The following is a 25453-nucleotide window of genomic DNA, read 5'->3' on the forward strand; positions in this document are numbered from 1 at the left end:
TATTGGTCAACTGAAGATAATCATGATTAACAGCAAACGGATTTGCTGGAGGAAATATTTGAGTAACTTGTCATGTATTATTAGCTCAAGGGTGGTGTAACCACGAAATACGGAAATAGTCAGGATAATGTGTCAGTCTGCGACATGTAACTTGTCTTGGGTCAGATATAACCCTAGTTCACCGGTGCACAAGATCAGCTGCCTGTATTGGGTTTGCCCATGTGAATTGATTGCAATCTTTGTGTACAGGTTTCACCACTTAACAAAGCAAATACAGTAATACTGCACAAATGTGCTTGCAATGTCCTCTGGCCTGCAGCATACTCTAGCGTCGTCTATTGCTACATCAACCGTGTACGTTACATGCGTCTTCCTTAAAGCGTGACAGTCAGAGATGAGGGAAATGAGATTACTGTCGAAAAACACGGATAGCAATTTTTAAAATGATTATATTAATACTTTTTTGTGCAAACTGTCAACTGTCACTGAGTTGATGGATGGATTATGGTGACTAATACTTCACTTACCTTCTGTATGAAACAGGTGGCCATGGTATATGGTAACCGTCCTCAGTAACTTGAGCCAAAAATGACGCACTCATTAGTATTTTCGTGTCAATACTCACGTTATATATCGGAAACTAAACCTATGTCCTATCAATGAACATGACATCAAAATTGCAATGTAGTATGTAACATACATGGGACAAAATTACTTTGACAAGTTTACAAAGAAATACTGAGAAACGGCATTTTCACAAGGGCGTTTAAATACTGTCTGCGAATGAAAGAATAACATGCCTATTATTCCCGAATCTTAATGAAAAAACCAAAACGTTACGACATTCGAAAAGTTCAGTCACAGCGATGCGTATTATAATTGCCTATTTCTTTTATATGCCATTTTCCACACAATAAATATGTTATGACTTAGATTTCCTTGAGTGAGTGAGTTAACATTTTACGTCACATGCCTATTATTCTTGAATCTTAATAACAAAAACAAGCGGGTATTATTATTGCCACCTTCTTTTATATGCCATTTTCCACACAATAAATATGTTAGTGAGTGAGTGAGTGCGTGAGTGAGTTAAAATTTGCCGTCACCTTGGCAATATGTCCGCCATATAGTGACGAGCGATTATCTTGAGAAGAGTAATGATCTCCGATAATGTCTTGTAAAATGCATGTACTTCTGACTGTTTAAATAAAACAGAAAATTGTCAGGCACAAGGTATGTTTTGTTGCAAGCTGTTTATTTACAAAATTTAGTGAGCGCAGCATTTCAACTGGAACAAATACATGGGTTGCAGATGTAGCTGAACAAAGTTGCTAGTCTCCATATAGAATCCCAGAGCAAACAAAAGTTAATTTTATTTGCATGGCTTAGAAAAAAGTACAATAGGAATGAAGTATAATTATTTTAAAGAAAAGGCGGCCGTATACACGAATTATGGGCAGTATGGGAGGCATATTAATTAACAGAATAAGTGAGTAATGTTGATTCGAAACGGCTTCTGGTGGCTTTTAGAACTTACAGCGAATTGGCGTCCAGTTTGGTTTCAACATGCCGACACTTTTGACATTTTACTAGCGGACGGTGTACGACATAGGTAAAATAGGAATCAATCGTCAAATGTCAACCTAAATGTGGTCCAAGAAGATGCCTTCCTCCAGTTAGTTCGACGTTCAGTGGATCACTTCCTCGTCGTATCCATTATCCTGGGATTCATCTAACTTGGGATTGATCCTGAAAGAAAGTTTGTGTGTAATATTATGATGAGTATAGCCAAGTGGTTAAAGCGTTGGCTTGTCACGTTCGAATCCCCACATGGGTACAAATGTGTGAAGCCCATTTTTGGTGTCCCCGCCGTGATGATGCTGACGTAAAACCAAACTCAGTCAGTCATTATGAGTGTCAAATTTGACACGCGTTCGGATGACTTGTAAGTAATACAGTGAGTGAGTGAGTTAATATTTAACGTCTCATCGGCAATATTTCAGCCATATCTTGACGAGAACATATTTGACATTGAGATGGAAATTGTATATATTATAAAAACCTGTCATCAAAGGACAGTAAAACGACTAGAATATCACAATTAGAATTAAAACTAGTGTGGAAAGTTAAAACTAATAGCACAATTTGGACAATACAATATACAATAGATCGCCAAAAACAGAAGGTAGATCACCATACTAGGGACCATGGGGACTTACAGTACCTTTGCTACCTACATGGGCCCTAGTTGGATTTACATTCTAGAAAGTACGCTAGAAACATGTTTTGTGTACTGCTGTGGATCATTGAGCAAAGCAGTGTACTGTGGTAGGCCAGAAACCAAAACTTCAAAGTGTATGAGAGCTACCTCCTCATCTTCTTGGCGTCATCAATGGACTCTGGGAGGTTTCTGTTTAGGGTCTCCGGTAGAAGTAATGCCAACGAACCAGCCCCAACCATCGATAGCCCGAATATAATCAGTGGAACTGCTCGACCCAAGTCGCCAGGTAACACGAGTGCCTTTGATGGAATGGAAATGCCTTTGTTTATTAGCAGTACACATGCGCAGTTTGAAGCACCACACATATCATGTTGTATATGAATTGCAAACCAAATCCAGCGTATTACAAAGCTCCAGATTTAACTCTTATTGGAAACTGTAACATATTTTAAACAAATCAAAACAAAACAAAACATATGCTGAAATTGCAATTTGGTACCAAGTTCTTGCACCACTGAGCCACCACCAAAGGACTGCATGGATCACCTTTTGCTAATATGCCTCCCTATGACGTCTCAATACGTCGGTAACGTGCTGAAGATAGAGACCAATGCATCCTTTGCCATGTCCTAAACTTTCAGTTTTCTTGAAGCCAGACTTTCCCGCCTGTGCCGAAGACCAGCAGCCCGAAGTCCCTTTCTTATGGTCGGACTCCCACTCTATATGGTCGGCGCATTCTTTAGGCATGGGTCACAGGCTTGCAACTTGTCAGTGGACTTAGAACTCGGTCATCACGGTCAGTGGTCTCCCAGGTCATGGACGATCCTTTACCTGATTGGTGACTACATGCTTCCTGACAAGTCGACTATAAACCTTGTGGTTAATGTGGTCAAAGTAGCATCGATGTTTCGACAAGACATCCTTGCGTGATGTATACCAAGCACTTGACAATGTGTCTACGTCTACGTCTTGCTTTGTCAAGAACCGTTACTTTTTATTACTGTCATCTTTCATATCAGTTCAGAAAAATGCTGTGCTCATACTACAAATATGATATAACAATTTGCTTGGCACCTTCGCAGCACGTGACAATGATACTCATAGTTTTTCATGTGCATTCCATTATGCTGCACTATTCATGATTGCCTGTTTCAACCACAGTGTACACGTTGCCCTTGGATTCAGGTGGTGATAAAATAATGCTCATGTCTGTGTATTGTGTACGTTAAGATTTACTGGAGTTAAATCGTTCTCGGGAAGAACGAATTTGTAGTTTGAATCAATGCTGCAGTGCTTAACAAACATCTATGCTGCATTAGCACCAGGGCTTCCACCAATAGTATCATTCATTTTATTTCCAACTATACTCAACGTAAAAGTAATGATATTTCGACAATTACACAACGGGTACATACTTCGGTTGTCAAGTATATCACCATTGTTACAGTTGCCAAATCTCAGCAGAGTCGAGCTTAATATCATGCACTGTTGCCAAAGTGCCTCTTCCACGTCAGTACATGCAATATAAACACTGTTTATAAAAGATTCTATTAGGAGTCTCTGTGCTACTGAAGTCGTACTTAGAAATTATCTGTCTGGATTTTCAAGTTCATATGTCGCTGGATTGTCTGGTTGGTTACCAGGCCTTCGCCGCGTGGCAGGAGTACAGCTGTGAGGCGTTGGGCACAGGGTGCTTCCATTTTGGGCCAAATGTGTGTGTTGTGGACCCTGTGGGAACACCTGGTGCCATCACTTATTCTCAGTGATCCATTCATGTAATATTCGCAGCTTTTTTGCCCTTTGCACTAGACGGAAATTCTGAGGTGGTGACAACTGGGTGTTATTTGGCTCTGACGTTCTGTATTACATAAGTGCAAGGTTTCCATGCATTTTGTCTGTTGGGTGACTGCACAACAGTAAACTCAGGCTCAGGGAAGGAGCAACTAACAACGATGTGGGTAAGGGCAATTCCAACGTCCCATCAGATCAGGGTAACACTGTAGTCAACAGTAGTAGCGTCTGCCAAATGAGAACATTCTCTCTGATCCATGAAATAATTCCATCATCTATACCCAAAATGTGTGTATATGGTCCACTATTCATTTCCACGCCCAAGTAACGTGAACAGATTGACAAAACTTCAAATACATTTTCAAACGAAGAAAATACTCGGGATAGATGTCTCTGAGAAATAACTATAAGAGTTTGGCATCTTTTAGTTGTAATAAAATAGAAACCAAAGTTAAATTACCAGGTTGGCGATATAAGGGGATATGACTCCTCCAATTCTGGAACATATACTTGCGGACGCCATTACTGAGTTCCTGAGGACCGTTGGAAACAGCTCAGAAGTGTAAAGTATGACTATTGCAAAGCTTGCAGATACGAAACCCCGTCCCAGAAGTGCAAGCAGTATGGTCAGCCAGTTGAGATCTGCCAGAAAAACGTAAAATACATTTCTTTCTTGTTTCGTCAAAACTCAAAATCACTGTTCATGCCAGTCGAACTAGAGAAAAGAGCTGTGTCAACATACACAGACAAAGACTTTCCAAAATCATCACTGAATTTTCTGCTAACAGACGCCTTAATATAACTCGAATATTGTTGACAGTGATTTTAAACAACATCGGAAAGCAGGCCATACAGAACTAGGTAAGGGGAATCACTAAAATACAAGCATCATCGGTTTAAGACCAGTAAAAACTTTTTTGAACAACGAGATACAGGTACAAACAGCCTTTCGAAACACTCCCATCATGACATTTCTCGGATGAATAAATCCCGCACCATCTTTTTTCATGTTTCATGTTTACACAGGCCATAAGTCCAATATCGTAATTATAGACCTATTTATAGACCTGTATGCATTTGTGACACATGTGCTCTTAGATGTGCACATCAATCAGTTCAAATTTGTTACCAACATCGCCAAAGCGACATTACCTAAAACTTAATAAACGTAATATTTCCCAAGAAAACTCACGGCCATAATACAAAGCTAAAACCAACAATTCCGGCATGTATTGTTCCTATTTTGAAACACAGTTCCCCCTTATAAACAAATCAATTGAAATACGTGTCAGAAGCAATGGGAATTTGGCCTGATAGGTAAGGTTGTTTTCTCTTGACAAATTATAATTCAGATGACTGATGATTATAGTTTGCAACGAGTGAGTAGAAGAAATGACCACAGATAAGGCAACTCACGGGAAATCCACATGAATCTTCTAGAGATTGAATAACATATTGCCACTGACATACAAGAGAACTGTTTGTTTCTATATTGCCATAATCTTAACAGTCATTTTTGGATCACGATTGCAAAGTTGTCGCATTTAATTCACTCTTGCATTAATTTCAACATTTACGGTCGTTGATCTTAAATATCAACAGATGCCAAAGCGCAAAACAATCAACATTTTCCTCCTCCCATTACGCCTTACCCCCAGCTCCATACAGGACGGAAAGATTGTAGCGGTGGCAAAAGAAGCAAAGTAAGTAAACTCCTTACAGAGCAGTAACCTCTTGTTCATGTTGCCATTCATAAGCTAAGGATCTAGAGCCAGCTGTGAACTCCTTACCCCCGGCTCCATACAGGACAGGAATGATTGTGGCTGTGCAAGAAGATGCAACGTAGCCTTTGTCAACTCGGTAATCTCTTGCTCATGTTGCCTAAGCAAAGGGTCATAAGCTAAGGGTCAAGAACCAGCTGTGAACTCCATACCCCCAGCTCCATACAGGACAGGAAGGATTGTGGCTGTACAGCAGATACCGCCAAGGATCATGCACACACAATGTAAGGACTTTCTGCCAGTGCGGTCGAGGAGGAGAAGGCAGGCGATGAAGGAGACGAATTCAGTCGTTCCTGCGATGAGGCTGTTGACGTAGACGCTGCCCCCTAGACTTGCCACATTGAGACCAAGACCAAAATACCCGAGACTGCACACAAACCTGAACGAATATTGCCAGGTATTATCGAACTATACACAAACACTTCACTGAAACAATTGTGTAAAGGGTTATGCCAACATAATTTGACAGTTGACCACATCCAAAATAGTGTACATACAATTTGACAATGTCATAACGTTCATCAGCAAAATACTAATATGACCATAATAAGGAAGAGATCCTCATACATTAGCCTCAGTATAATCAGTTAATGATTATTTTTTCCGGAAAACGCCGATTGATTTAGATGAGCGAATAGTTATTAAGAGCGGTATGATGGCATTTGCCCATTTAGTCCATAAAGGGACAACAGTGCCCCTAGTTTTGTCCCCCTGTAAGAGATTCTTGAAAATCATATCTGGCATTGTTCAATACATTTACAATGTTTTATAAGGTAATATCATGCGATAACAGTTTATATGAATGAAACCAACAAATAGCTCTGCATGAAGGTTCAGTTGAGAAAACACGAGATATTCCATCAGTAGAAGATATGTTGGTAGCAAATACATTAACCATGATTTCACAACCTAAGAAATTATCAAAGGGTCTATTGACAGGAACATAATATTTTTAAGCTATTTGTATGACAGATACCATTATACATACATGACATGCCAGAAAAGTCGTTTCACGTGAGTAATAGTGACGGATGATGGAAAACGTACCAATTTAGGAATATAATGATGCTTCTTGTTACCAGGGAGGGGCTTGTTAGTATGCTCCACAAAGGTTCTGATCTGTCGCTGACCAGAATATTTCCAATGAACTGGTCAGAGGTCAATGTTACTTTGTTGACCTTTGCAGCATGGCGTATCACAGCATCCGCCATTACATATCTCTTCTTGCTGATAAGCCAGCGGGGAGATTCTGGTATCAACCTGTATGTGGCATAAAACCATTATTAATTAGTGAGGGAATGTGGAATGCGTCCAGTTGAACAGTATGTTAATTATTCCACGTTTTTCATCTCGACATGGGAGGATTTCTCGAAGAGATGCAGGACTAGAAGTATTCCATTTTATAGATGCAACGATCCACCTGCACGTGTATAATGCTTGTAAACCCAGAAACATAGCCAGGGCAAAATAGGATTCGAAACTTCGGTCACATATTCCTTGCATGCATAATGGATGTAACTCTGCACAGTGAATAACAGCACGTCCAGAACATTGGGCCACATTTAACCGATCAGAGCATTTTAAGAAGGTTATATCATACCTTGGAAATGGATGTTACGCAGATTGTAGTTTTGTCATCAATGGGGAGATATATATTACTGAACTGAACATTCTCTTTAGGTTACGAGCGAACACGTTAACCTGCTGTTTGTGATTTGCTCTGTTGACTTTAGTCTTTTGTTGATATGACTATGTAACATATTGTTAAAACAAAAGATTTCACTGTTGTGCATCTCCTTCTGTGCAAGATTCCGTCCTTATTAGTCAATCATCTGCGCCTTCTAACTCAAACAATATAGCTAAAACCACGGTTTCAAACTCATGTTCTCTCATACAGTCTCTTTGTCCGACTTTACTTTAAACTTAAGCGTATGTAATAAACTCTGCACTTACCAGTAGTATGTTAGGAAGAGAATTGCTGGCGCTGACAGAACCAGCTGAAGATGTTGCCAGTCTCGGATGAAGTAAGCGGTAACAACGAAAAAGTTCGCGGAGGACCAGAAGAATTCAACAATGATGCCTGTCAATCGACGCTTACATGGTCCAACCAGTTCCACACCTGAAACGTAATCATTCCTAAATTCATAATTCACATTACATAATATGGTGGATCTGATACATCCTAATATGCCCTTATTATTAAGTTATGTCTGCATTTCAAGTTACGTCGTGTCAGCTTGAGAAAGACCCCAAACATGATACATGCCTGTTTAGATGTAGGGTTTCCTCGAAACATAATCAGGGCGAATCCTGGATTCGAACCCGTGTTTCAAGAATGTGGACGCTACCTTGTCAGGCTGATTTAGGCGCCATGAATCGACTGAAATTCGTCTCATTCTAAAGGGTGTATATAACGTACATTTAATGTCATGCAAATCAGTGTGTGTAAACATTAAAGAAATAACATGATAATGTTGTGATGTTTTTAGTCCCTGTTCAAATTATCAACAACCACAAGATTCGATTCCACGCACCCAACCCCCTTTAGCAGGTCTCGAATACCAGAATGCGCTGTTGGGGATATACTCTGCGTCGTAGTTTTCCAAAGGGTCCCTGGATAACATGCACTAGGCAAATGTAAACGAGATATAAAAAAACATCTATTACCAAGAACAAAACCGCTCATCCATATGGCTGCGCATGCAAGGCCGTTGAAGAAGGTAAGAAAAGCCAGCATGGCAAATCCCGTTGAGAATGAGACTGTAAGTGATGCGACGCAGTGAAGAATTACACCCAACATAAATATCTTTTTTCTTCCTATTCTGGAAATCAAAATATTGACGGCATTATGAGAAGTTCATGGTGTTCATGGTGTATCAGGCATCCTACGTGTTATTTATAAGTACAGCACATACTATAGGAAGTTCAGGGCAATCAATATATATCCTGCTATCAGGCATCCTATTTGTCCTATACTACAAGTACATCACAATAGAACTGCAATAATATCACAGATGCGTTGTTAGCTTTCACAGCACTATTGCCAAACCATCAAAACTAAGTAGTAGATCTTCCTGGATTTGAAGACAATTGACAGTTTGTAAATTGACAACTAATTCGACCTCGTACTCCCGTGAAGATCACGATTAGATATGATCTTCTGTAACCCATGCTTGTCGTAAGAGGCGACTAACGGGGTCGGGTGGTCAGGCTCTCAGACTTGTTTGACACATGTCATCGTATCCCAATTGTGTAGATCGATGATCATGACGTTCATCACTGGATTGTCCGGCCAGAATCTATTATTTACAGACCGCCGCCATATAGCTGGAATCATAGCTGAGTGCAGCGTAAAACTAAACTCACTCATTCGTACAAAACATTTTGTAATTAACACAATGGAGAATATCTGAAACCAGTTGGTGTTTAGATGTGTAATGAGGTCAGTGGGTTATGTCCACATGGGTTATATAATGCCAAGTACAGTATTAACATGACCTGTTAAAATGTTAAAGTCGCGAAGAGTTTAAGAAGTTTTTGACAAGATAAGCGTACGTGCCCAAGTCTCTAATTATATATTGTGTCTAAAGTCCAGGTACATGTTGAGAATTTAATTAAGTTGAACAGGAATGAATGATAAACTTGGCAGTAATGACTTGCATTCAATGTTATTATGGCTGTTCTGATAACAATATCATTTAAATTGAGTGACTTTAGTTTTACGCCGCTTTTAGCAATACCCATGTATTCCAGCAAAATATCACGAGGGATGGACACCGGAAATGGGATTCGCACATTGTACCCATGTGAGGAATCGAACCCGGGTCTTCGGCGTGAGGAGCGAACGCTTCAACCACTAGGCTACTCCACCGTTGTTTTGATTGAGTTATGATTTCTGGTCATATAGTGACCAAAACAAGTTCTACATTCATTACACATCAACGCATGTAGAAGAACAACCTGAAAAACTCAGATATAGATGTAAACCCACAATGTAAATCGAGAACCCTAGACAATATAACATATATAACAAGCTACAAATCGTCAACAACTGAAGGTAGATCACCATGCAAAAGACCACGGGGTCTTACGGTACGTTTGGTTCCTGCACCGCCCCTCGATCAAATTATATTAAAAGGTCCGACTTCATACGTCTTAGGGCGTGGGCGGCCCATTTGTGTCAGGCTCCGATATTACTGTGTAAAGTTGCTTATCTTGCTTCCGTGGCCAGAAAGCTATAGGGTGTAACAACGGTCCGCCTCCGTGTATGTTTATATTTCAGAACCCGAGCTCGTGCGTTTCACTAAAGTGACACCAACATCACTGCGGGCTTTCAACCCGTTTTAAGCAGGCACGCCATGCTATTACTGAAATAATGTTGAAAACGGTTTGAAAACCCACCACACTCACTTATATTTCCTATGATATTAGAGGTTTGGAGATATCTTAAAAGCATTTGATGGACAATGACATACGTTCCCTTTAACTTCACAATTTGTGCGTGGTGCAATAATGAACTGAGATTATGCTCACATGTCTGAGAGAGGAACCAGTACTGCACAGGAGACAAGAGATCCCAGCATGAACATCATCTGTATGTGGGACTTGTACAACTTCCGGTCGCACACCCAGTCAAACTAAAAAAATGGCAATGGAACATTTACTTACTTTTTGTACAAACAAGATTGAGTGAGTGAGTGAGTTAATATTTAACGTCACATCGGCAATATTTCAGCCATATCGTGACGAGAACATTTAAATAGAATATATATACAGATATTATACAAACCTGCCGACGAAGGACAGTAAAACAACTAGAATATCACAGATATACATGTAAAACTAGCAATTAAATCTAAAACATTTTAACTTTAGGGGACAGCACAATATAAAAATAGGCAATAGATCGCCAACAACTGAAGGTAGATCACCATACTAGGGACCATGGGGACTTACATTACTTTTGCTACCTGCATGGACCCTAGCTGGATTTACACCATCCCTTCAGCTGCTGGCGATTGGAAGAAATGTTAGCCAAAATTAAAGAACAAGAATACTACGTTTAAAAATCCTGGCAAGTTTAAATTGACTTTGAAAGTTTTGGGACTTACGTACCCTCTCAGGAGGACAATAATTTTACGCTACGTCAACCCCCTTTAAGGGTACAGCCACTAACAATCTCAGTTACTAATAGAAACTACCATCAATATAATATTTAACTATTTACAGATCAGTCCACAAATCTAATTCTTTTAAAAATTCAACTATTAAATGATAATTAACATTATAAAAAAGATCCTTCAATGTCTTGACATTAAAATACTTATCCCTTGTGATGGAATATTCAATGCAGTCAAGCAAGACATGCTTGACAGTGATTCTTTCATCACAAGGGATGCAAAACGGAGGATCTTCGCCTTTCAGTAAATATTGGTGAGTATATCTAGTGTGGCCAATGCGACATCGTCGCATAATGACCTCTTCAAATCTGGACTGACAACCCAAGTAAGTGTAACCAATGTAGGGTTTTATTGCATGTAATTTATTAATACCTACTTGGGTGTCCCACTTCTTTTGCATCAGATCGCGGATATAAGATCTTATAGCAGCTTTGTAATCAGAGAATGGGATCAGAAGTGGGGTCACAGACTTGTTGAGTGCTGCCTTAGCAGCAATATCAGCCATTGTGTTCCCAGAAATGCCAACGTGGCTGGGTAAGCAACAAAAGACGATGTTGCATTGGCCAGTAGCAAGCTCATTATACAATTCAATAATTTCTAATAAAAGTGGATGTTTACAAGAGAGATTTTTAATAGCCTGAAGACAAGAAAGAGAATCGGAAAAGATGATGTATTGCTCATATTTACGGTGTTTATTAATATATTGAAGAGCTGTTAATATGGCGTTAGCTTCTGCTGTAAAAATAGAGCTGTTATCTGGTAAACGAGAAGAGATTGTTCTGGATCCAATGACCGTGGCACAAGCCACCGCGCCACCATCCTTGGACCCATCTGTAAATAAGGATTTATATGTATTATATTTATTTTTAATTGATTATATTCTTGTTTATATTGTAAGTCATTAGTTACAGATTTCTTAAACTTTGTCAGAGTTAGGTCAACTTCAGGCCTCACCAGTTGCCAAGGAGGAGAAGAAAGAAGACGGGAAGGAGCTATATTTTCCAGCTCAATGCCGGCAGCAGAAATGAAAGGCTTAATTCTGTGCCCAAGAGGCGGAATAAGAGAAGGTTTGTTGTTGTATAAATCCTCATAGAGGGGATGAAAGACACAGTTATATGCAGGGTTACACTCATTAGAAAATAGTTTAGTAATATATTGTAAAGATAATTTTATACGGCGTTGTGCAAGAGATGGCTCATCTGCCTCGACGTAGAGACTGTCAACAGGAGAAGTTCGAAAGGACCCAAGACAAAGTCTCAGGCCTTGGTGGTGGACAGAATCTAAAAGTTGTAGGTTGCTTTTGCAGGCTCCACCATATACGATGGAGCCATAATCAAGTTTGGAACGGACCAATGATCGATACAGATGTAAGAGGGTAGCTTGATCCCCTCCCCACTTAGAATTTGAAACGACTTTCATCAAGTCAAGTGCCTTCAGGCATTTAGTTTTAGGGATTTAATATGTGGCAGAAATGTTAGATGGGAGTCAAAATTAGACCCAAGAACTTGGCCTCCTTAACAACTTTGATAGGAGTGCCATTTAAAGATAGTTCTGGGTCTTTATGAGGGTTTGTATTTACGGCAGAAATGAATACAATTAGTTTTGGATTTAGAAAATTTAAATCCGTTTTCAAGACACCATTTATGTATTTTGTTTAAACACAACTGCAGTTGCCGTTCAATAGTATGCATATTTTTCCCACGACAAGAAATATTAAAATCATCCACAAATAATGATCCATCGATTGAATCAGTTAAAACCTTGGATAAACTGTTGATCTTAATACTAAACAGGGTGACAGACAAAACACTGCCTTGTGGGACACCCTGATCCTGATTGTAATGGTCAGACAGGGTTGAACCCACTCGGACTTGAAATTGCCTGTCTTTTAAAAACTGTGATATAAAAAGGGTAAACGACCCCTTAAACCAAAATCATGTAAATCCTTGAGAATGCCATGCTTCCAGGTGGTATCGTACGCTTTCTCGAGATCAAAGAATATCGATACAGCATGTTGTTTATTTATTATAGCATTTTTAACAAAGGATTCTAAACGTACCAAATGATCAATGGTACTACGATTTTTCCTGAAACCACATTGAATATTTGTTATGAGATTATTGGTTTCAAGATACCATGTTAATCTATTATTTACTATTCGTTTCATGGTTTTACAGACGCAACTCGTTAAAGAGATTGGTCTGTAATTAGACGGATCAGTATGATCCTTGCCAGGTTTTGGAATGGGGACTACAATGGCATTACGCCAGGAAGTCGGGAAATTCCCTGAAGTCCATATTGCATCAAAAACATGTAGCAGCGTTTCCAGACATGATTCTGGTAAATGCTTCAAGAGCTGATAATGGATATCATCAGCCCCTGTTGCTGTATCATGAGCTTGCTCAAGGGCAGTGTGGAGCTCATTTAATGAAAATAATTCATTATAGTCTTCGCCATTATCCGACGTAAAATTAAGTCGCTTCTTCTCCTGTTGTTTCTGGTAGGTTTGAAATTCAGGGACGTAATTGGACGAAGAAGAATGTTTGGCGAGAGTTTCACCAAGCTGATTGGCAATATCAGCCTTATCTGTCAATAAATTGTCACCATCCTTCAAATGGTGGACAGTAGATTTTGAGCCTTTGCCTTTTATTCGTTGAATCATGTTCCACACCTTTGACATTGGTGTGCGAGAATTAATTTTGGAAACATAGTTTCGCCAAGACTGACGCTTATTTTGTTTAAATGCGCGTCGAGCCTTGGCATTTAAAATTTTAACTTTATCTAAATTATGGACTGCAGGATGTCGGCGAAAATACTTTTCTGCCTTCTTCCTATTCTTTCTGGCCTGTTTACAGTCATTATTAAACCATGGTTTACGAATATGTGGAATTGCAGAGGACTTAGGTATAGTTTCATCAGCAATAGTCTTCAGTGTATCAGAGAATAACTGAATTGGATCTAGAGTATTGTAAAAGAATTCAGATTTCAAGTTGTCAGTACACAGTGTTTGAAATAATGGCCAGTTGGCCTTACTAAAATTCCACCTTGTGGCAGGTGGATCAACATTCGGGTTTATAGCTGAAAGTAATGTTGGGAAATGGTCACTGCCACACAGGTCATCGTGGACTGACCATTCAAATTCGTTATAAATATTGGGATCTGTAAGAGACAGATCAAGTGCAGAATAAGTTCCAAATCCAGGATGCAAATAAGTGGCTGATCCATCGTTAAATATGCATAAATTATTATTAGAAATGAAGTCTTCGAGGATTTTCCTTTATTGTTAGTATCGGTACTTCCTCACAAAGGGTTGTGTCCGTTAAGATCACCCATGATAATACAGGGTTTGGGAAGCTGATCGAAGAGATCCTGAAGATCGGACTGCTGAAGAGCCGAAGATGGAGAAATGTATAGTGAGCAAAGCGTGAATGTTATTTGTAAAGAAAGGCGGACAGCAACAGCCTGAAGATTGCTTTTAAGAGGGACAGGGCTATGAATCACGCCCTGCCTCACCAAAATTGAAGTGCCACCAGTGGCTTTCTCACCTGGGGGTGAAAACGAATGAAAGGAATTGTACTGACGAAAATCAAATTTATCGGTACTTTTCAGGTATGTCTCCTGTAAACTAAAGGCTGATGGTTTAAAATCTTGTGATAATAATTGTAGATCATTAAAATTGGTATTTAGGCTTCTGCAATTCCACTGGATTAGATTAGGATTCTGTCTCATGGTGGTTCTATTGGTGACCTCTCACGAGAACGTGAGGAAGAACTTCTATGTTTGTGTTTTGAAGGTGGAGATACCTCCATATCCAGGGGTTCAAAGGAGTTGTGAACCTCTATTGTTACAGGCGTCTCTACAGTAGAGGGAGTTTTTGATGTTTGCATCCGATTGAAGCGGTTCCGATGAGTTTTCGACACAGCAACATTTTCCTCAACATTAACAGTTGTCTGAGCAATCGTTTGCTCTGGTTGGCTGACAGTCTGAGAGGCTGATGTCACAGTGGTCTGGCTATTACAAGTAGTTTGCACAGAGATAGGATGTTTTGGATTTAGTCCAAGTCAAATCGGTTTGGCATGAAACCGACACTGATGTGGTTTTTCTGGAGACAGCAGCTGAATAACTAACTGTCGAAGATGGCTTCGACTGCATTTGATGTACTTGTTTTTGGCCTCAAAAGGAAATATTGTTTTCATATTTCAACTTCAGAATTTTTGATTGAACCTGCCATTCAGGGCAGGCTTTTGAAGATGAAACATGATCACTGCCGCAGTTTACACATTTAGGATCTTTGCTGCAGTCAGCATCTTCATGATCCTCACTGCAACGATGACAACGATGAATATTTCGGCAGGATTTGGAGCCATGTCCAAACTTCTGACATGTATAACATCGGAGTGGAGTGGGGATATACACCTCCACTCCGATATTGAAATAACCAGCTTTTATTGATTTAGGGACTATGCTCAATGAAAACGTAAACAGATACGTGTTGCTTGGAACAGTTCTACCATCTTGTTTCTTGACTGTGAAGCGCTTTACAGACGTGACAGGTTGATCTTTAAGCTCGTCAACGATTTCCTCCACTGACATGTCCGACAAACAACGGGCTCTGTCCCGAACAATGCCTCTGCTAGAATTGAGTGTTTTATGTTCAGAGACCTTAACGCTGACATTTGCAAATTGTTGTTGTTGTAACAAATTAATTGATTGTTGTTTCCTTGCACATTCTACAAGGAGCTGACCACCTCGGAGACACGAAACGTTTTTGACTTCTCCACATATAGATTGGATAGTCTTAGAAATCAAAAAAGGATTTAATTTGAGGGGTTCACCATTTGTAGCCTCAACGACTATAAATTTTGACCAGTTGTCCTGTTGTTGTGGAGCTGAAATATCTTCAGCCTCGAGACGCCTTTTTCTTGTCATTTCTAGCGGAACCAGAATGTAATTGACTCATGATGTATCGAAAATTTTCAGCACCCTGCTCCCCACCCGCCACCGAGTGTCAACAAGGACAGTGTCTAACTGCAGCGGATATCCAGCATGCAAACACCAGGGATACAAAGGGTGATATACTCCAGTAAATACGACATAAATAGCTATATTTGTCTACCAAATATAATGTCAGGCTGGTTCGGCTCTAACAGAAACTTGGAGACATACAGAATTTAGAGGTCATAATCACCAGATTGGCCCATGAGCCACCGCCTTCTGGCATAGAACTCTAGGCAATTTAATATAGCAATCATTTGTAAAAGCCAAATCAAAAATGACCAATACCCAACAATGAAATGTGCAAAAAACAATTTCTATGCACAGGGCATGGCGTGACCAGCCGATTGATAGAATCGGGCCGATTCTACCACCCGTCTAGGTGAAGTAGGGGCCAAAGTGGTGTGTTGGGCAAAAGGAACACGGTTCCAGGAACCTATTGCCCTCAACCACCAGGCTACCGTCCTCCACCGACACAGGGGCGCAACCCACGGCCAACAGGTTGGTGGACCAAATATTCCCCGGGTCCACAACGGGGGTTGAAGGGCGCTTGGCGTTACCCAGCACCCACCACGAGGAGGTGGCCCTTCTACAATAAATGAAAAAACAAATCAGGAAAGAAAATATGCAAGAAACATTTTGTGTGTTTGAGTGAGTGAGTTAAAATTTAACGTCACATCGGCAATATTTCAGCCATATCGTGACGAGAACCATTAATTTTATGCATAATAAGCAATGGCAAACTATAAAAACCTGTCAACGAAGGACAGTAAAATAACTAGATTATCACAGATTGGAATTTAAAACTAGCAATCAAATCTAAAACAGTCTAACTATAGGACAATACAAGGTAAAAACCGGCTATATATTGCCAACAACTGAAGGTAGATCACCATACTAGGGACCATGGGGACTTACAGTACATTGGCTTCCTGCATGGACCCTAGCTGGATTTACACCATCCCCTCAGCTATTAGCAATGTTAGATAATCTAGCCATAAATTAAACGAACATATATTCTACGATTAAAAGAGTAGTAGGTTTAAATTTACTTTGAATGTTTTGGGACTTACGTACCCTCTCAGGAGGACAATAATTTTATGCTACTTCAACCCCCTTTGAGGGCACTGCCACTCACAATCTAAGTTACTAATCAAATCTACCAATAATTAAAATACATATATGTACAGAACATATTAATCAAAATTCATTCATTAAATCAATTTCTTTTAAAAGCCAATAATTAAATGAAAATTAACAGTGTTAAAAAGATCCTTAACTGTTTTCACATTGAAGTATTTACCCCTTATGATGGAGAATTCAACACAGTCAAGCAGGACATGCTTGACCGTGGTTCTCTCATCACAAGGGATACAAAACGGAGGATCCTCACCTTTCAATAGGTATGCATGAGTGTATCTAGTGTGGCCAATACGACATCGTCGCATGATGACCTCTTCAAATCTGGACTGACAACCCAAGTAGGTATAACCGATATAGGGTTTTATTTCATGTAATTTATTGATACCTACTTGGTTGTCCCACTTCTTTTGCATCAGATCACGGATGTAAGTTCTAATGCCAGCTTTATAATCAGAATATGGAATAAGAAGTGGTGTCACAGATTTGTTGAGTGCTGCCTTGGCAGCAAGATCAGCCATTGTGTTCCCAGAAATGCCAACGTGGCTGGGTAACCAACAAAAGACGATGTCGCATTGGCCAGTAGCAAGATCATTATATAATTCGATTATTTCAATTAAAAGTGGATGTTTGCAAGAGAGATTTTTAATAGCCTGAAGGCAAGAAAGAGAGTCAGAAAATATTATATATTGTTTATGTTTGGGATGTCTTTCAATATATTTAAGAGCTGTTAAGATGGCGTTTGCTTCTGCTGTAAATATAGAGCTGTTATCCGGTATTCTAGAAGATATTGTTCTGGATCCAATGACAGTGGCACATGCCACTGCGCCACCATCCTTGGACCCATCTGTAAATAAGGATTTGTATGTATTATAGTTATTCTTTAATTGATTATATTCTTGTTTATACTGTAATTCGTTAGTTTCGGATTTTTTTAAACTTTGTCAGTGTTAGGTCAACTTGTGGCCTCACTAATTGCCAAGGAGGAGAAGAAAGAAGACGGGAAGGAGATATATTCTCCAACTCAATGCCAGCAGCAGAAATATATTGTTGGATTCTTATCCCAAGAGGTGGAACAAGTGAAGGTTTTTTATTATACAAGTCCTCATAAAGAGGATTAAAAACGCAAGTGTGAGCAGGATTGGATTCATTAGAATATAACTTTGTGATATATTGTAGGGACAATTTGATACGGCGAAGTTTTAAAGATGGCTCATCGGCCTCAACATAGAGACTGTCAATGGGAGAGGTTCTGAAAGACCCAAGACAAAGTCTTAGACCCTGGTGATGGATAGAATCAAGTAGTTTGAGGTTGCTTTTACAGGCCCCACCATATACGATAGAGCCGTAATCAAGTTTCGATCGGACCAGTGATCTATACAAATGAAGGAGGGTGGTTTGGTCCCCTCCCCACTTTGAACTGGAAACGACTTTCAACAAGTCGAGTGCCTTCAGGCATTTGGCTTTTAGATTTTTTGATATGTGGCAGAAAGGTTAAATGCGAATCAAAGATGAGACCAAGGAATTTAGCTTCCTTGACAACTTTGATGGGTGTGCCATTTAATGATAATTCAGGATCTTTATGGGGTTTGTATTTCCTACAAAAATGTAGACAGTTGGTTTTGGATTTCGAAAATTTAAACCCGTTTTCAAGACACCATTTATGAATTTTGTTGAGACAAATTTGTAATTGTCTCTCAATAGTTCGCATGTTTTTACCACGGCAAGAAATATTAAAATCATCCACGAAAAGAGATCCATCGATTGAATCACTTAAAACCTTTGACAGACTATTTATTTTAATACTAAAGAGTGTGACAGATAAAATACTGCCTTGTGGGACACCCTGATCCTGATTGTAATGATCAGACAGGGTAGAACCCACGCGAACTTGAAATTGCCTGTCCGTTAAAAACTGTGATATAAAAAGAGGCAAACGGCCTCTCAATCCAAAATCGTGTAAATCTCTTAAAATACCATGTTTCCATGTGGTGTCATATGCTTTTTCTAAATCGAAAAAGATCGACACTGCATGTTGTTTTTTAATAATGGCATTTTTAATAAAAGATTCTAAACGCACTAAATGATCGATAGTACTTCTGTTTTTACGGAAACCACATTGAATGTCTGTTATAAGGTTATTAGTTTCCAAGTACCACACAAGTCGATTATTTATCATGCGCTCCATGGTCTTGCAAACGCAGCTAGTTAATGAGATTGGTCGATAATTCGAAGGATCAGTATGATCACGTCCTAGGTTTAGGGATGGGTACAATAATAGCATCGTGCCATGAAGAAGGAAATTGTCCAGAAGTCCAAATATCATCAAAAATGTTTAAAAGGGTTTCTAAGCAAGAATCCGGTAAGTGTTTCAGGAGCTGATAATGTATGTTATCAGCACCTGTAGCCGTATCATGAGCTTGATCAAGAGCAGTATGAAGCTCATGAATAGAAAATAGTTCATTGTAATCTTCCCCATTATCTGAAATGAAATTAATAGTTTTCTTTTCCTGTTGTTTTTTATAGTTTTGGAATTGAGGTAAATAATTCGATGAGGAAGAGTGTTTGGCCAAAGTTTCTCCAAGTTTATTTGCAATATCAGATTGACTAGTTAATAATTCGTCTCCATCTTTAAGATGCTTAATGCTAGATTTAGAACCCTTACCTTTTATTTTCTGGATCATATTCCATACTTTTGATATCGGCGTTCGTGAATTTATTTGTGATACATAATTTCGCCAGGATTGACGTTTATTTTGCTTGAAGGTACGCCGTGCCTTAGCATTTAAAATTTTAAATGTATTCAAATTATGGACCATAGGATGGCGACGGAAATAATTCTCAGCTTTCTTCCGTGCCTTCCTAGCCTGTTTGCACTCATTGAACTCGTTGAACCATGGTTTTCGTATGTGTGGAATTGCAGAGGATTTGGGGATACACTCATCAGCAATATTAATTAGTTCATCAGAGAAATCCTTTATAGGATCAGTACATTCTATAAAGAGTTCGGGTTTAAGTCTGCTACAACACAGAGCTTGATACAACGGCCAGTTAGCTTTTTTAAAGTTCCATCTCGAATATGGAGTAATATCAGTTGGATTTACAGGTTTTAGTATAGTAGGAAAATGGTCACTTCCACAGAGGTCATCATGGACTGACCATTCAAATTCATTTAGTAATTCTGAATTCGTGATTGATAAGTCGAGAGCAGAATAGGTTCCTGTACCAGGGTGTAAATACGTGTTGGAACCATCATTATAAATACATAAATCATTGTCTGAACAAAACTCCTCCAGTAGTTTACCTTTAGTGTTTGTATTGACACTACCCCAGAGTGGGTTGTGCCCATTTAAATCTCCCATAATAATACAGGGCTTCGGGAGTTGGTCATATAGAGCTTGAAGATCAGTTTTGTGAAACGTTGAAGACGGAGAGATATATACAGAACACAATGTAAACGCAACATGTAAAGTAATTCGCACTGCAACAGCCTGCAGATGAGTAGTTAGTGAAACTGGGCTATGGATAACATTCTGTTTGACTAAGATGGAAGATCCGCCAGTGGCCCTGTCACCTGGAGGTGAAAAACAATGATATGCATTGAAAGAACGCAGGACAAAATCATCTGTCTGTTTTAAATAGGTCTCCTGCAGACAGAACGCTGATGGTGTTAAATCCTGGACTAAAAGCTGCAATTCATTGAAATTAGTCCTTAGTCCTCTGCAATTCCACTGTAGGATATTATGCTGATAACCTATCTTTTAGGGGGGATTTATTGGGGATCTACCCCGCACTTGTTTGGTGGGCGACAAGCTATGTACCCTACTAATGACGTTTTCAGACACGTCTATATCCTCAAGAGATCCATATTTGTTGAATAAATGAATTTGATTTTCTGATCCCTTTGGGGCTCTGCCACTGAGTTTTTTTGGAAACATCTGGCTTTTTAGTTTTGGTTTTAACGAGACCTTGCTGAGACTTTGTGGACAACTGAGAAGATGGTTCATGATCAGGGGATGTCTCTGATTGGATTCGAGATGTACCGGGAAGTGAGTTTACAGTTTGTGTAGATGTAGCAGGCGAGACAGGTTTAGGAGATTCTGTTTTGACCCAGGTTAAATCTGTCTGACAACTAGCAGATACTTTAGTTACTCTAGATGTTGCCTCAGCCGTTGTTCTGGCAATGGAAGCATAACTGTCTGTCTGTTCTGAGCCGTGGACTAGTTTCTTGGCATCTGCAAAACTAATGTTTTGCGTGAATTTTATTTGATTGATTGCCATTTGCTGTTTCAACACGGGACAGTCCTTAGAGTAAGCTGGGTGGTTCCCCGCGCAGTTGATGCACTTTTTGACAGTACTGTTACAATCTTCTGTTGTGTGTGTCTTTTCACCACAGTAAGCACACACAACAGACAATGTACAAAGTATTTACGCCGTAATGAAACTTCTGACATTTAAAGCACCTCAGAGGGTTTGGAATGTACGTCTCCACATTGAGATTACAATAACCTGCCTTGAGAGATTTTGGAGCAATAGGTAAAGAAAAAGAAAACAGGTAAGTATTGGTTTTGATGGTTGTATCGTTTTTACGTGTAGAAAAACGTTTAACGTAGAGTACACCCTGATCCTTCATTTCGGAAACGATATCTAGTTCCGACATGTCAGCCAGCAATCGCTCACGATCTCTAACGATTCCCTTGCTCGTGTTAAGGGTCTTGTGAGCCGTGACGGTGACGGGAATGCCGACAAAAGTTTCAGTGTTCAGTAGGTTGTTTGATTGGTGCCTCTTGCCACACTCAATTAACAACGCACCAGAACGTAATCTTTTAACGTTCTTCACATCGCCAGCAATGCCTTGGATACATTTAGACACAGCAAAAGGATTTAATTTTAATGGTGTATCATCTTTTGTCTGAATTACAACAAAACGTCGCCAGTAATCAGTTGGTTTGGGCAGTCTAAGGTCGTTGTCAACAGGGTCATTGTCAAGAGGACGTTTGGTTTTTTTGTTTGGAGTTTGATAAGCCATGGTTATTTTGTTAGATTTCATCATCCGAGCTCCCCACCCACCACGGAGTATCACAAGGACAATGCTAAAAACAAGTGGATTTCCAACTTGCAGCACCAAGGATACCCGGATGATATACTCAAGCAGAAGAATTAAAAGATTAATAATTCCACCAGATTGGCCCATGAGCCACCGCCTTCTGGGCATAAGACTCTAGGCAAAGTTCATAACATCATATTTCAAAGTCACAAACGTTTTAGATAAACAAGTAAGCCCGAAATTAAAACAATTCCAAATCAAATGTGTGCAAAGACATAGATAGATATAGTCTATACACAGGGCTTGGCGTGACCAGCCGATTGATAGAACCGGTCTAGGTGAAGTCAGGGGCGAAGTGGTGTGTTGGGCAAAGGAACACTGTTCCTGGAACCAGTGCCCTCAACCACCAGGCTCCCGTCCTCCACCGACACAGGGGCGCAACCCACGGCAAACGGGTTGGTGGACCAAATATCCCCTCGGGTCCACAACGGGGGGTCGAAGGGCGCTTAGCGTGACCCAGCACCCACCACGAGGAGGTGGCCCTTCATGGGTGCCTTTTGTGTTTGAGATTGATAGAAGTCCCCTAGAATCACACTTAGATATTAAAGTTCATAAAAAAGCAATTTGAAATTACAATCGCTTGTTAAAGTGACTCCCCCCTTCATGTTGACTGAAAGAGCTGGTTTTGGAGAAACTACCCATCCCCTTTCAGATGACGTAATCATAAGGACATAACTTATTCTAATGTTTTCACTTATTCATACATGATGCCAGGGGTTCAAACTAAACACTGAATGGTCACACAAGTGTCAGCTCACAATATATTGTAAACAGTACCAGCTTTGATATCTGGACACAATGTTTTTGAAAGATTAAAATGGGGGTGTCCTTAAAAAATAGCCCCCGACTAAATATAAATCAGGCTATCCAAATCTTTGACTATTGATCATGACGGGAAGTCATTCAATACTATACTGAACATATTTCATATGACATTATCTGAGGTCATACCATTATCCAAGAGTTTTCTGCAAATTTGTTAGATATGTTATACCCCACGGTGTTGTGATGACAAGTATCTGGTTAACAACATTACCCACACATGTGAAATTTTGGATAAGTCTTTGCTAACGATTCATCCAAAATAAAATGAAAGCTTTTCAAACAGTGGTCATCGAGAATATAGTTAGGCTACGTACTTTTTGATCGACCCTCGTATATACCTCCATGATTGAGAAATGCACATACATATATTATATATATATATATATATATATATATATATATATATATATATATATATATATAAATATGTATATATAAATATATATATATATAGTAGTTATGAAAACCGGGCATACTCTTGGAATTATTTCAAACTACCCAACACGTTAACTCGTCAGTACGTTTTCATTTTGATTTGGATTGCAAATTATGCCTTGTCAAAACATCGTAATGCTTTACATAAGGAAAACCTAGATACATGCCGTTGTCACGATGTTCGAGCCAAACGTCTCTTGATCGTAAACCCATCGATTACAAGAGCGGGTTGCGTTGGTATATTTTACAGCACCCGAATTTGTTGAATTGATAGCCACATATATGAGACAGGACGAATAAGGTTGTCTTCCTTCATTGGCCATAGGGATAGCGGCGTTTACTGCAAGTGCATGTTGTTCCCCTTGAATGGCGTAGGTATCATTATCTAAACCAGGAACTGCACACCTACAAAAACAACACATATATACTACCGACACAAAATAAGGGAGCTTATAAATGGAATGTAGCCATCGTTGAGGTGTACATTTACAATACCGATGCGTCGTAATAAAAACGCAACATCTGATCACAATGAACACATGAAATGCATGTGACCCAAGTTCGCACAGAAGACAGATCCTTTACGCCTATTGGGGAATCAATTTCAGCCGAACTTAACACAAGCTCACAATCGCCTCTGTGACAGTGTACAGACAACACAGTTTGGTTGTCTCAGGGTGTTGGTGAAATTTCAGTTTTTCTTCAAATGTTTAAGAAGGATACTGTTGATATATATTTACAGTCATGGAATGGTATTATACAAGATAGTTCTCAACATAGTGTATTTAGACAATATAAAAGCCTACTAGATCCAGAAAAGTATCTCACTCTATTAACAAATAAAACTCAACGAAATATAATGATAAGACTTAGATGTGGAATTTTGAAATTAAAAGGTAAGGAAGGTTGGGCATTGAATTACGTCAGCGAGTATATCAATTGTGTAACAACGGAATTGAAGATGAGTATCATTTTATCCTTGTATGTAAATACTACAGGAATTTAAGACAGCGTCATCTACCATATATGTACCACCACAATGTTAATATTCACAAATTTAGACAGCTAATGAACTCAAAGTGTAGTGATGTATTAAATGATTTTTGTAGATGTCTGTCAAAGCTTAATAATAAGAGAGCAATATGTTTGAAATATAGCATATATAAAACATCAATGTACATTGTATGTAATTCATGTTCAATTAAACGTATTATACTATGCGTATATGGGCCAATGGCCTTCATACAAAGAAACAACTTGACGGACGTGAATTGACTTGACAACATGGCGACACGTGCGTACGATTAAGCGGAACAGTATTATTTCAAAGTCTGTTGATGATTGGCAAATATTGTTGGGTTTTTGGACCAGTGCCGTTAAATGGGTTGGGTTGCATAGAGGTTTGGTATGCATAAAATACCGACCCTACAAAATATCGTCTCGTTACAATAATTGCACAACGCCATAGAATTGGCTCCTGTTATCCATTGGAATTTCATATGGTAAACATAAACGTCCCCGACATGTCCCCAATGGTGAGTACCAGCGGATGGTCTCAAGGACTAGCCTGGGAAACACCTATGGTGGAATGGCGGGCAAGGACAAGCGGTTATCCATGGTCACCATGTTTATAACAAATTCCCGATGGAACAAAGAATTACGTTTCTTCTTCAGGTTTGTGTTGTGGGATAGTGATGTACACTGTAAAAAAATTAAATATTTTCACGTCATTGGTCTCGGTTGTTGTCTACGATTGTCATAACATCAAGCAACTCTGTGTTCGAATCCACAAGATGTCCATATTGATATTGATTTACAAATGAACTCATGTATACCTGTGATCCGGGACGCCGAGTGTGAAGACGGTTACCATAATCTGTATTCCCAGGGACACCATCGGAATACAGAGAAGGACGTAAAGCCTCTTCTGATAGGTTCCAAACTCACCAAGTTCTTTCAGTAAGTCGTCAAACTTCAT

The 25453-nt window shown here is 39.4% G+C and overlaps 1 protein-coding gene across 1 annotated transcript; it reads right to left on the reverse strand.

The window, feature by feature from the left end:
* Positions 1–1255: 1255 nt before the first annotated feature.
* LOC124289944 (organic cation transporter protein-like) lies at positions 1256–25453 on the reverse strand. Its single transcript, XM_046726613.1, has 9 exons — positions 25311–25453; positions 23817–23880; positions 10327–10430; positions 7747–7929; positions 6841–7053; positions 5946–6172; positions 4473–4654; positions 2369–2520; positions 1256–1749 (listed from the first exon to the last, which is right to left on the reverse strand). The coding sequence occupies exons 1-9, from the start codon at positions 25451–25453 to the stop codon at positions 1689–1691; spliced, it is 1329 nt and encodes a 442-aa protein (XP_046582569.1). The 3' UTR covers positions 1256–1688.

This window comes from Haliotis rubra, unplaced genomic scaffold (genome assembly GCF_003918875.1).
Source record: "Haliotis rubra isolate DU_JTF1 unplaced genomic scaffold, ASM391887v1 Scf452, whole genome shotgun sequence".
Classification (NCBI taxonomy): Eukaryota; Metazoa; Mollusca; class Gastropoda; order Lepetellida; family Haliotidae; genus Haliotis; species Haliotis rubra.